This window comes from Sinohyriopsis cumingii, chromosome 7, assembly GCF_028554795.1.
Source record: "Sinohyriopsis cumingii isolate HCF-2022 chromosome 7, ASM2855479v2, whole genome shotgun sequence".
In the NCBI taxonomy this organism is placed as follows: domain Eukaryota; kingdom Metazoa; phylum Mollusca; class Bivalvia; order Unionida; family Unionidae; genus Sinohyriopsis; species Sinohyriopsis cumingii.
In genome coordinates, this window is record NC_142967.1 from 109,310,564 (window position 1) to 109,325,039 (window position 14,476).

Sequence of the window (14,476 nt, forward strand, 5' to 3'; positions counted from 1 at the left end):
TACTCATACACCAATGCCTGAACAAATTATCAATTCTACACAACTATTTGTCTGAGTTGGCGTTGTAAGAAAAATGATTATATTGGATACATCATACAAAGGAGATCAGAGCAAAGTGTCTTTCCCAAGAACAAACTGAGACATCAGACTTGGGCAATGACCTTTGGATTATGAGTAGAACACCTTAGCAACTAAGCTATCATTCATTTTAAACAATGTTTCCACTGATTCCCAAATTCCAGTATGCATATACAGGAACAAAATAATTAAACATATTTTTTTCTAAACGGAATCTGGATTGAGAACATTCATAATAAATAAAAAAAATGTGTGTATAATCATGAACCTTAAGGACCATCCACACAACATGACTAGTCACAATGCCTACTGTACTGGATTATCTGTGAACAGTCTGTGTGTCTTGAAAACCTGAATTATGTTCACTAACAACTATGCATAAGAATTCAAGTTTCACTTCTGTGGTTTATGAGACACCGTGATCAACATACTTGCACATTATTTTCATTAATTATGTAGTGACCTGAGAATAAAAATAAACAAATTCAAAACGAAGCTTCTGTAATATATCTCCACCAAACATTGGTCTGAATTAACTATATAAATATAATGTTGTTCTTTCCGAACTTTATTAGATCTGTATGAAGACTCCAAGGTTTTGAGTTCTATGGTTAGGTAAAATACTTTTACTTTCCAAGACTGTTGCAGTGACATCTATTAATATTGGAAAAATGATGTGATTACTTAAGTTACTAAAAGATCACATTTTGAAAGGATTGTCAACACAAACAAGTCATATCACATACAGTTAGAATTCATGCCATATTTCAAAATGTTTCCCGATGATTTAGATTAATAATACCTAAGAGTCAGAAGGCAGAGACAATGATAAAATTGCATTACTTGTCTACATATCTACTGATATTAAAACATGTTACTCACAGGATGATTCCATTGTATTCATGCATTCAGAGTTCAGTGAAAATTTGCCTAAGATATAAACATAACAAGAGAGCAAAAAGGGTCCAAAAACACAACAAAATATAGACATGCATGAAGAAATGTTTAATACAGGACTTGGAAGAAAAAAAATATTATAGTAATAATGAGAACTTAGTGCAGTACCTAATGTTTAGAAGCTCTAGGCAATTTACACTATTGGATAATACATAAAAGCATATACAGTCACAAAATGACAACAAAAAAAATAATGAAATTACAAATGAAATACATGCTGGCAATAATTGAGGAAGTAAATTTTAGTAAGTTTTTAAGTCTGGTCTTGTAGTTGTTGTTGTTGTGGGGTTTAACGCCATGGAGGAAGAACCCGGAAAACCCCGGAAAGAACCACCGACCCACGAGAAGCTACTGCCAAGCTTTCTCACATGCCCACATTGGCTGAATCTTAGACTCGAACCGGGTCTTGTAGTTGAAATAGGGGAGTTTTAAAAGAACTCTTAAATGAGATCACCTTGTCCTTATGTCTAAGATATATTGGCAATTATTCCTTGAGGTAAAGGTATGTGAGTTAGAAAGTCTTTGCATTGTGACCAGGTGTATAATAAAGGCTCAATATCTGTATTGGATTCTCTCTTCCTACGAGCATATTTTAGGCTGATCCCAGCTTAAGTAGATTATGTGCTAGGCTGATCCAAGCATGAAGAATGTCTTCTGATTTAAATTACAAGCAATGTAACCAAACAAAAATCTAATCACTTAGGCTGTTCCCAGTCAGCAAGACTTGAATAATTTGCCCTGGTCCCAGCTTAAGTAGAATTAAATTCCACAACTAAATTCACATACAGTTTGTTTGCGATTGTTTGTGTATATATGTGTGCTATCAGCAACCCGTTACTGCCAGATGGAGCACCTACAGTGCAGTGAACTTATAAACACCACCTCAGTGCAAAAGGCCATGCTAAAATCAGGTACTGGGGTTCTTAAATGTTAAACCATCATTTTGGCAAGATGCATCTCAACCGTTTTCCTTGTGCTTGATTCTTTCAGCAAAACTGCTTATTCCTAGTATCTTGATCTGACTGTTTCTCTCATCAATGTACACTAGCAACTGTTGCCAAGGAATGTCATTGTCATATTTCTACCTGCAATTATAAAGCAAAGCAACCTTAGTTCTATAGTAGGGATCTTCCCTGTGATTCAGTGAATGTCAATTAAGAACACTGACAATAAAATCCTGTAAGAATAGATAATTTCTAAAAAAGCAAAATAAAGTAGCACTCTGAACAGTGTAAACCCTATCTATCTCCATTTAAAGTAAGTTAAATCTCATGCAAGGCACATATTTTGTGTACCCATGACGCATCTGTATTTCTGAAAATCTACTTAGAAAAGAAATTCTTTATAACCTTGAATAAAGCTCATGTGTACACTGAATATGGATGCTTGCACTGAATATGGATGCTTACGCTGAGCATGGATGATTGATCATGTGTACACTGAACATGGATGCTTGATCATGTATACACTGAACATGGATGCTTGATCATGTGTACACTGAACATGGATCCTTGATCATGTGCACACTGAACATGAATGATTGATCATTTGTGCACTGAACATAGATGATTGATCATGTGTACACTGAACATGGATGATTGATCATGTGTACACTGAACATGGATGATTGATCATGTGTACAATGAACATGGATGATTGATGATGTGTACACTGAACATCGATGCTTGATCATGTGTACATTAATCATGGTTGCTTGCACTGAATATAGATGCTTGCACTGAATATGGATGCTTGCACTGAGTATGGATGCTTGATCATGTGTACACTGAACATGGATGCTTGATCATGTGTACACTGAACATGGATGCTTGATCATGTGTACACTGAACATGGATCCTTGATCATGTGCACACTGAACATGAATGATTGATCATTTGTGCACTGAACATAGATGATTGATCATGTGTACATTGAACATGGATGATTGATCATGTGTACACTGAATATGGATGATTGATCATGTGTACAATGAACATGGATGATTGATGATGTGTACACTGAACATCGATGCTTGATCATGTGTACATTAATCATGGTTGCTTGCACTGAATATAGATGCTTGCACTGAATATGGATGCTTGCACTGAGTATGGATGCTTGATCATGTGTACACTGAACATGGATGCTTGATCATGTGTACACTGAACATGGATGCTTGATCATGTGTACACTGAACATGGATCCTTGATCATGTGCACACTGAACATGAATGATTGATCATTTGTGCACTGAACATAGATGATTGATCATGTGTACACTGAACATGGATGATTGATCATGTGTACACTGAATATGGATGATTGATCATGTGTACAATGAACATGGATGATTGATGATGTGTACACTGAACATCGATGCTTGATCATGTGTACATTAATCATGGTTGCTTGCACTGAATATAGATGCTTGCACTGAATATGGATGCTTGCACTGAGTATGGATGCTTGATCATGTGTACACTGAACATGAATGCTTGATCATGTGTACACTGAACATGGATGCTTGATCATGTGTACACTGAACATGGATCCTTGATCATGTGCACACTGAACATGAATGATTGATCATGTGTGCACTGAACATAGATGATTGATCATGTGTACACTGAACATGGATGATTGATCATGTGTACACTGAACATGGATGATTGATCATGTGTACAATGAACATGGATGCTTGATCATGTGTACACTGAACATGGATGCTTGATCATGTGTACATTTTACATGGTTGCTTGCACTGAATATGGATGCTTGCACTGAATATGGATGCTTGCACTGAATATGGATGCTTGCACTGAACATGGATGATTCATGATGTGTACACTGAACATGGATGCTTGATTTGTACATTTTACATGGTTGCTTGCACTGAATATGGATGTTTCCAATGACAATGGATGCATGTGCTGAATATGGATGCTTGCACTGACAATGGATGCTTGCACTGAACATGGATGCTTGATCATGTGTACACTGAACATGAATGCTTGATCATGTGTACACTGAAAATGGAGGTGGCACTTTACAGTTCCGCATTTTGCATAGGGTTAGAAATTTAAAGAAAAACAATTTCCCCAGGTTTCCTCACTGGTTATACTGGTTATATAAAAACAAAACTTTGTCTCTCTTTGGTATTGTTCAAAGAATCTTTAATTCCCTTTATTTTGTTGTATGACTAATGGGTGTAACATGGGTTACAGAGTACACAGCTTGGCCTTACTCCAGATGTGCACCATTCGAAAAGCTGCTATCTCCACTTGGTCATCTTCACTTCCTGGACATCAAAGGTAAACTGGTAAAAAAAAGAGCCAATAACTTTTTTACATTTTATATACTTGGTAATTCAAACATTGCACTTTCAGAAGCTGGTGTTGTCTAGTTGGTCAATATTCATTCTCCTTTTTTATTAGGTGCTAAAGATAATGTTCTTTAGACAATTCAGGCTGATTATATTAGCACAAGGGAGCAATCATTTTCGTTAGCAGTCTGATTAGATTCTGTAAAATTTCATAAGTTGTTGTTGTTGTTCTAGGGTTTAACGCCATTTTTCAGCACAAGATATACATGGCAGCCAGTATAAATGGTGGAGGAAGAGCCCTGGAAAACCCAGGGAAGAACCACCAACCCACGAGAAGATACTGGCAGGCTTTCCCACGTACCCTCGCTAGCTGAGCCTTGGAATCGAACCCATGCAGACAGAGGTTAGATGTTAGATGGCAGTGATCCGGAACGGTGAGTGCTTTAGACCACTCAGCCACTCGGGGCCCTATTTCTATAAGTATAATATCCAAAGAAATGTAAACCACTTTACATCAATGTAGCATTGAGGTATGCAAACATCCTCTCCACTGTACATATTGCAAATGCAAACAACTTCACCTTACATATGTCACTCTCTCAAAAGTATATAATAACTCGTGCGCATATGTAGTATTATTGTATCAATTAATTTTGATTGCATGGCTGAAAAATTAAGTCGCAAGAAGACTGTTCCCTAATCAAGGTGTGATCTTGAAGTCTTGTAACATTGCTTCACCTGATGGAAGTACAAATAAGCGTTGGCCTCATGGATGGATTCATGTCATGGACAGGTTCATATCATCAATGGATGGATGGATGGATGAATACAGAGTGCCTCGGTTTAGTGACTGTTATTTTCCTTCTCTCATCACTGCTGGAGGTAGTGGAAGATGGCTTTGATCAGCAATTCCATTATTTGAGCAAGCTGAATTAGAACATAATTTTGTAATGGCGATTTTGCTGTAGGATGTTTGTATAATTTACTTGATTGTACAATGACCGGAATAAATTACATATTTACAGGGACTAACAATCATCCAACCAAAAGGAATTACCAACACAGATGACAGGTAACAACAATTTATATCTGATATTGTTTTAGCAAGAAATTTCCGACTCACCATGTCATCAGTAACTGTTTCCCCATTTAAGCATTACAAATAGTCAGACTGAAGAACCCTTACTTGGAAAAGTAACACAGTTACATACAACTAATGTCTGACATGTACATACAAATAACTGCCTTCTTGTTTTAACACAGAAATATGATGTAAAGGTGTCAAAAATTATATAAAGTTTGTACAAATGGAAGAAATGAACACCATGCTAAACTCTTAAGGAAGATAACCCTTCTATGGATCTGATTACAATGGCTTAAAAAAAAAAGATAATTTTATAGCATGTTAAAGGAAATTAAAACAATGAAATGCGATATGATTTGTGCACTTGGTGTACTGGTACCTCAGCTAGTTTAGTGATACCTCAATTAGTGTAGTAGTACCTCAAGTAGTATAGCTGTGTCTCAAGCAATGTATTAATATATCAGTTAGTGTTGCAATACCTTGATTAGTGTAGCAGTAGCTCAAGTAGTATAGAATTACCTCAAATTGTGTAGTAATACATAAATTATTGCAATAATAACTCAGTTAGTATAGTAATACCTTTAACCAATATGAACTGCTTATATTTATTAACATAACTTCATTTACATATTATTGAAGGTGTATATGGTGAAAAAAAGTTATACTATGTCAGCAAACCTGCACCATTTAGTAAAAGTGCAGAGTTGCCTCCCTTACACTTTGCAATGAGACATGCCTGGGTTAATCACAAAGAATCAACTGTAGACAAGAATCCCTTGATAGGACTGATGGTCTACTGGGTGAAAAAAAAATTCAGCAACTGAAGACCATTTCTTCCTTTTAACTGCTGAGTGTTGAAACTATCTTGGTTATTTTCCAGCAATAACAAAATGTTCAAATTAGATGAAGTTATGAACATATTGGATGTCAGACTGGCACTGTTTTCTTTTAGGACAAAGTAAAAATCACTATAGGCATTTTAGTCTATCGCAATGATCATTTATTCAGGAGGTGTAGTGACCAGAAGGTTGTCTTGACAGTCATTATATTGGAAATGAGGTCAGTACCATTTACATTTAGGATGAAGTAGACATCATAAGAAGTATTGTAGTGAGAATCTCATGCTATGACCTTCCATGTAGGAGGAATAGCAATACAAGATTTTTCAAGATGGACACAAAGGAGGACATATTGGACATTATATCAGCAACATTTTCTTTTAAGTCTAATGATATTATAAAAAAGTCTAAATGAGAACACCATGCTGATATGACCAGTCATTTAGTGAGAAAACCATGTTTATATGAAGAGTCTTTTAGTGAGAACCCCATTTTTAGATGACCAGTCATTTAGTGAGAAAACTATGTTTATATGACCAGTCTTTTCATGAGAAAACCATGTTTATATGACCAGTCTTTTAGTGAGAATCCCATGTTGATATAACCAGTACTTTAGTGAGAACCCCATGTTGATATGACCAGTCTTTTAGTGAGAAGCCCATGCTGATATGATCAGTCTTTTAGTGAGATCCTCAAGTTGATATGACCAGTCTTTTAGTGAGAAGCCCATGCTGATATGATCAGACTTTTAGTGAGATCCTCAAGTTGATATGACCAGTCTTTTAGTGAGAAGCCCCTTTTAATCTATGACATGGTATAGCTTTCATGTATAACCGTAGCAAGGCTTTCTGGCATAGCTTTCATGTATAACCGTAGTAAGGCTTTCTGGTATAGCGTTCATGTATAACCGTAGTAAGGCTTTCTGGTATAGTTTTCATGTATAACCGTAGTAAGGCTTTCTGGTATAGCTTTCATGTATAACCGTAGTAAGGCTTTCTGGTATAGCTTTCATGTACAACTGTAGTAAGGCTTTCTGGTTTGCTCCCCAATCTTTGTTTGCCACGATTAATTAATAAATCCTGGTGTTTTTCACATGTTTCCCTGAGGTATATAATATACAAAAGGAAAAGTCATTTACAGTAAACATAAGGCCTACAAATGTGATCTACTCCAATGAAGGGGGATGTGTGTGTGTGTGTGTGTGATTTGGATTTTTAACGTAACTTAAACGCTTTTTCACTCATATTGCTAATATGTCTGCAGTGTGGCTGCTAATATTGATGTCTAGCAGTAGGGTGTCATGCACCAGACACGTAGCATGATGTCCCACCCAGACACATTATCCTGGCAACAGGCTGACAGGTCCTAACACTAAACCCTTATGCTGAGCGCCAGGTGAGGCAGGTGTTAGTACCATTTTTGTAAGTTTTTGATATGACTTGGCTGGGGATCGAACCCACGACCTCCTGCATCCAAAGCAGATGTTCTAGCCACTAGACCACCGGAGCAGTATGACGTGGGATAACAGAACATTTAAGAGTGGCTTCTGGATCCTCAGGAATTTCAATTAATCAATATAACTGAATGCATACAGTTTTAGATTTAAAAACTGTGAACTCACTTTCTTATGAGCATTTCTGAACGCCTTTGAGACAAATCTATCACATTTGTTGAACAGTATCCACAAACTACTAGTAGCTTAAGGTATAAAAATCCAATCATACATGTTTGTATTATCACCTTACAAGACAGTACAGAAAAAAGCCTAAGTCATATCTATTGACCTTAAAATAAATGTCTGAAGCCCAATTACAACACCATGTCAACATGACAATCCCTTTGAAAGAACTAGTCTTAACAAAATTTTCAAAATGGCCATCATGTTGGCAGTTTGATCATCACCATTTTTATTTATGACCTACTCAGTATAATTAGAAGGCTTTGACTGAGACCATCATGTCACTCTGACTATCAATTCAAGCGAAGGACGAAACAAAATTACCAAGATAGCCACCACACTGAATGTCAGATCAGAAAAGACACAAAGAAAGATAACCTTTGCATTAAAAGATAACAATAAAATCCAGCACCACTAATATGATGATGATAGGGAGAAGAAATAATAAAAGTGCTCTCTCAGAATATACTAATGTTAACTAGAGATCAGAAACAATTCAGTACATGACAATATCTACCTTAACTTAAATCAGTTATGCATATTTCGTATCTCCCTTTTGTATATCATTTTCCAGTCCATGTAGTTGTTGGTAGTTTAGATGTCTGTTGCTTTTTCCACAGCTGTATTTTTCATTAATTTTCAAGTGTGTGCAAAGAGTTTTCACTTCACATTTTTCTTTCATTTTTAATTTTGTGTTTCTTTTCCAATGGAGAATATGTGTTTTATTTTCAGTAAGTACATTTTCCAGTCATGATCTAGAGGTCTGTGCATTTTCCAGTGTTGTATTTGTCTTTTAATTTCTAGTGTACGCATTTGCCAGTCAGAGTCTGTAAATTCTATCTTATTTTATTGTGTTTACAATTTCCATGTGTGCAATCTGTGTCTTTCATTTCACACATTTATTTCACACATCAATAATTGTCTATAGTCATAGATGGATGGATGCAATGGTAGCTATACTATGTCATTCATTTCACACATCAATAATTGTCTATAGTCATAGATGGATGGATGCCATGGTGGCTATACTGTGTCATTCAATTCACACATCAATAATTGTTCATAGTCATGGATGGATGGATGCCATGGTAGCTATACTGTGTCATTCATTTCACACATCAATAATTATTCATAGCGACGGATGGATGAATGCTATGGTGGCTATAATGTGTCATTCATTTCACAAATCAATAATTGTTCATAGTCATGGATGGATGGATGCCATGGTGACTATGCTGTTTCATTCATTTTACACATCAGTAATTATTCATAGTTATGGATGGATGGATGTCATGGTGACTATGCTGTGTCATTCATTTCACACATCAATAACTGTCTATAGTCATGGATGGATGGATATCATGGTGACTATGCTGTGTCATTCATTTTACACATCAGTAATGGTTCATAGTGACAGATGGATGAATGCCACGGTGGCTATACTGTGTCATTCATTTCACACATCAATAATTGTTCATAGTCATGGATGGATGCGTGACATGGTGGTTATACTGAATATTAGATTGGCATTTCCTTCATTTCAGACCAAGATCACAAGAAGTCATTTAGTGAAAACACTATGCAGATAAGAACATCTATTAAGTAGGAGTAGTGATGACAAGATGTTCAAGATGGCCATCATGGTGGACAATCTGGGTGGCCGATGGCAATATGCTCATCCGGGTCAAACGACTTCATACAGTGTATTCCAGTGAAAACCCTCTTTCAATCCAACCAGCTATTCAAAAGGAGAAGCAATGAGATTTTCAAGATGGATGTAGGCCATCTTGGATGTTAAATAAGTACCATTTACATTGAAGATCAACTTGAAACCATTGGAATTTATTTAGTAAAATGCATATTGATGTGAAAATCCAGAAATAAGATTTTCAATAAGGCCACCATTGTACCCATAATGGATGTTAAAGTACCATTTTCATTTTAAGATCAACTTGACACAAGCCATTTAGCGAAAACTCCACGTTTATGTGACAATCCATGCAGCAAGAGTAGAAATAAAAAGATTTGTAAGAGGTTTAATGTTTTTGGCAACTTTTTCTTTATGCGTCTTTCCAACATGTGTAGTAAACATTCTATGAAGATATAAATATCAACTCAGTAGGATAAATGCCAAGCTTTTCCAAATAGCAATCATAGAGGCAATACTGAGTATCACATCAGCCCTATTTTCATTCAGGACTAAATAGACATCATATGAAGCCATTCAGTGAAAAATACCATATTTTCAAGATTGGGTGTGCACTGGATTGTCAGATCAGCAACATTTTTGTTTAGGACCAAGTTTACATTAAAAGAGGTCATTTGGTGAAAACCCATGTTAATATGACCATCAACTGAAGGGAAGTGACATTCAGGAAAAGTTGTGATAACATGATTTTTAAAATGGCTGACACTGTGGACATACTGGATGTCCAAAATCATTTTTTTTCATTTAGGATCAACTAGAACTTCAGATGAATGTGTCTAGAAAGCATGGCGTCAACCTTCCCAGTAGCTAAGTGTAAACAAACAATTACAAATGATGATGGATGAAAGTCCACCACATAAGCTCTTTATAATAATTACCTATTCAGTGCAGGAGAAATTATATTCCAAGGTGGGATCCAAGCCATTTTCATCATATCTGAAAATATAACAAACAATTGAAAAGAATGAAATGATGTCAATTATATCAATCATCCTTAAAATGATATATGTAATGTGTGTGTAATTTAGATTTTTAAAGTAACTTGAACAAATTTAGTCATATAGCTACAATGACTGCAGTACAGCTGTTTATTGTGATATCAAGCACTGGGGCATCATGCTGCAGACCTACAGTTTGAACCAACAAATTTCAGCATCCGAGGCAGATGTTCTAAGTTTTAGGACAGCGATGAGGTATCATCTGTAATGTGTTTAAATTAAAACTAAAACTAAAGGAGTTTGTAAAAGCAAAAGAAACATCTAGGCAACTTGTCTGACTTTTTACAAAGCTGACATATGTACAAAGTTAATACACATCTATCCAATCAGTTTGATATGTTTATCACAATTCGTAAAGATGTCCTATATGGTTTTGGAGTTATGCTCTGAAAATGAAAGTAAAGTTGAAGAATTATTGAGAAAGAAACAGTGAGACTGCTAGCCTGATGTCTACTATGCTTTATACAGAAATCTGGAATGCTTTGGAGTCATGCTCTAAAATAAAAAGTGTGCTGCGAAAGGAAGGACGGAATGAATGATGGAAGTATGGATGAACACATTTCTATACATTAAAGCCAAACAAATCTCAATAATGAAAAGCATATGTGGACTACTGGTGTAATATGTTTATTAAGTTTAAAAAAGATACCTTGAATGGCTTTTGAGTTACAGTGAACGTGCCTTAACTCTTCACCTGTATTATTCAATCACCTTCTTGAAAAGCCACTTCAAACGAGTGCTGAAATAAACTTTCATTAAGCAACTGCCTGTCTTAGAAGTTCACTTGTCACTTTCCGCTAGTGGCTACTGTCACGGAATTAAACTCTTTTATTTATTGAATACATGTACTCGAGTTACATTTCTTTGTGTACAACGATACCCGAGGGTGATTTATGTATATTGTGTCGTATTTTGAAATAGTGAGTTTGGTTCATCCCATGCCGCACATACGAAATGCTCTCGATGGGACAAACTGATTGCCTACATTGCACAGACTGTCTGTGTATAAATACCTCACCGTATATACATTTCTTTACAATACGATATAGTCTTGTCATTTGGGAGTCTGCTTCAAGGACTTGCACATCTTCAGCTGTAGAGCTATCTAGTGTCTGTGACTGGAATGTCTATTGTAGAATGTCTGGAGGATCTAATGTCCGGGATGTCCAGAATGTCTGCTGTTTGTGACTAGAGTGTCAAATTTCCGGGGTGTCCGGAATGTATACTGTCTAATGTCTGGGGTTTCCGAAATGTCTACTGTCTTTGATCGGAGTGTCTCTGTCTGTGACCAGTGTCTGTGTCAGTGACCAGAGTGTCTAATGTCTGGGGTGTCCAGAGGGTCTAATGTTCAGAGTGTTCCAAAGTGTTCCGAGTGTCTGGAGTCTATAACAGCTGTGAAGCTGGACTGTAACAGCCATGTAGCTGAAACAGTGTACTGGTGATGTAGTGTATCTCCGTACATGTAATTTGTTAGCCATGGGCTAATTTTGGGGTTCGTAAAACACAGTGTTTCTTTCAGGACTATAAAAATAAGTTGTAGATCTGTCCCTCTTTTTATCACCATAATTTTGCTACCTGAGTGAATGCATTTTACTACAGGAGTAAAATTTTACATCATTTACTACCTGAGTAAACTATATCCATTGTTTTATTATCAAATTGTTGTGAACCATTCCCCCCTTGTCTTAATATTTCCTAATTTAATTTATTTGTGTTTTTCATCATTAAGTCTGTGCGTTCTTATGTTAATCAAATCCAATATTTGGAACACATATATATATATATATATATATATATATATATAGATAGATAGATACACACGCATGCACATTTTCATAATCAGTTGCTCATTTCAAGTCTACCATTATTAAACATTATATTTATATCATCGTCAAAAGTGTTCTGTTGTGAATCCAAAAATCCCACCCGGTTATCTTGTTACAGCTGCTTGGAATGGATTTGACTACATTTATTAGAATGGATTTGACTGTACATTACTTGGAATGGATTTGACTGTACATTACTTGGATATTACAGTTGTTATAATGACCGATGGATGTATGGAAAAATAAATGAGAATACAATAAGACTAGTGAAGCTGAAGAACTCTTGATAGCAAAGGTACATGTAAAAAAACAAGACTAAAGTGTTCATCGAGATTTAAAGATATCACGGTCTGAGTTATGGTCTGTAAGCAAAATCTCATGGTAATTAATTGAATGATGGAAAGTTAGATAAATAAACTAATAACAACAACAGGTACATCTAGAACAAAAATCTTTTCACAGATATTTCTTGAATGTTTCTGAAGTTGTGCTCTTGAAAAAAAAAAGCATGAGAAACATATGTACAGAGGATATTTGATTCCAACTTGTTTAGCCTGAGGGAGAGGTAAAACCTTGCATGAGGTTGGTGAAGACTGGAAGGTTATGTGTACATTAAAACAAGAGTCCCTCTAAGGGTCTGAAGCTCTAATGACTAAAACGAATTTCCAGATTTTAAGGATAACACCACATTTATTCTATTTAACTGATGATTATTGAAACCATTTCTGATATTCTTTACTAATACAATTTTCAAATGAGCCATTGTTGCAGCCATATTGGATGAAAAAATTGGCACCTTGTTTCACTTAGAATAAAGGCCACATTTATAAGACATTTGGTGATATCAGGAGAGCACCATTTGCACTTAGAACCAACTTGACATCATAAGACATCTTATAGTCACAAACCAATCTGACGTCTAAACTGTAGAAGAAGTAACAAAAATGGCCACTATGTCAGCCATATTTGATGCCAGATACTCATCATAGGTCTTTTCATGAAACCCATGCTGATATAACCTTCCATTCAACATTTGTATTCTGCATAAGATATGCTTTGTATTTGTGTATATCTATATCTATCTATCTATCTATCTATCTATCTATATATATATATATATATATATATATATATATATATATATATATATGTATGTTGCATGTTATCTACACTCAACGGAGAAGTCTTGATCTCACAATGTTTTTGTGAAAAAAATCCCATATCTCTAACTCCACCTCACCCATCTTCCAAAAGATATGGATAGGTTAAATTTGTCCATGAATAAGGAATGAGGTAAGTGATACATGCATGCTTTCTTTCAAGTCTGCTGAAATAATAAGATAGGGATATATCAAGGCCATCAGGACAAATGCATATTCAGCAAGATAGGGATATAATAAGGCCATCAGGACAATGCATATTCAGCAAGATAGGGATATATTAAGGCCATCAGGACAATGCATATACAACAAGACAGGGATATATCAAGGCCATCAGGACAATGCATAATTAAATGCCGTATCAAATGAGTTCATTCCACGATTCAGTGCAAAACAAGAATGCAATTTGTATTTATTATATATCCTCTCATTTTGCACTTTGTAAATATTTCTAGCTTTACAGTGTTAATGAAATTCAAACATAAATGAGATCATACAAGTCTGAGTAGGTGCATCTAAAAATATTTACAAGCAGACATCAAAAAGAGCACCTACATGTAACCAGTTTCAATTTGTGATACAGATATATGGATCAAACAAATATAATGAACATCAGATCAACCACTCAATATTAAATGAACATACATCCCACCCCCAGATGTATAGGTGTAATTATTGTTATTATAAGGGGCAAAAAAGGCACAACCTGGTTCTGCAGCTGGTAAAAATACTTGTCACAAACTGCAAAATCTATATGGATTAGATCCATAATGCAAACACAAAATACATTCAACACTCACTTCAACTAGTCTAAATGGGTAACTTAC

The 14,476-nt window shown here is 35.6% G+C and overlaps 1 protein-coding gene across 1 annotated transcript in view; it reads right to left on the minus strand.

Annotated features, from left to right (window-relative positions):
* Nucleotides 1–1,071: 1,071 nt before the first annotated feature.
* The window catches only part of LOC149795920 (uncharacterized), a 62,020-nt gene continuing 48,615 nt past the window's right edge, over nt 1,072–14,476 (minus strand). Inside the window, exons 4-6 of the mRNA XM_089963887.1 lie at nt 10,544–10,601; nt 1,436–2,120; nt 1,072–1,294 (exon numbers count right to left, since the gene is read on the minus strand). Coding sequence (XP_089820013.1) covers nt 2,117–2,120; nt 10,544–10,601 — 62 coding nt within the window. The 3' untranslated portion in view covers nt 1,072–1,294; nt 1,436–2,116. The remainder of the gene's footprint in view (nt 1,295–1,435; nt 2,121–10,543; nt 10,602–14,476) is intronic.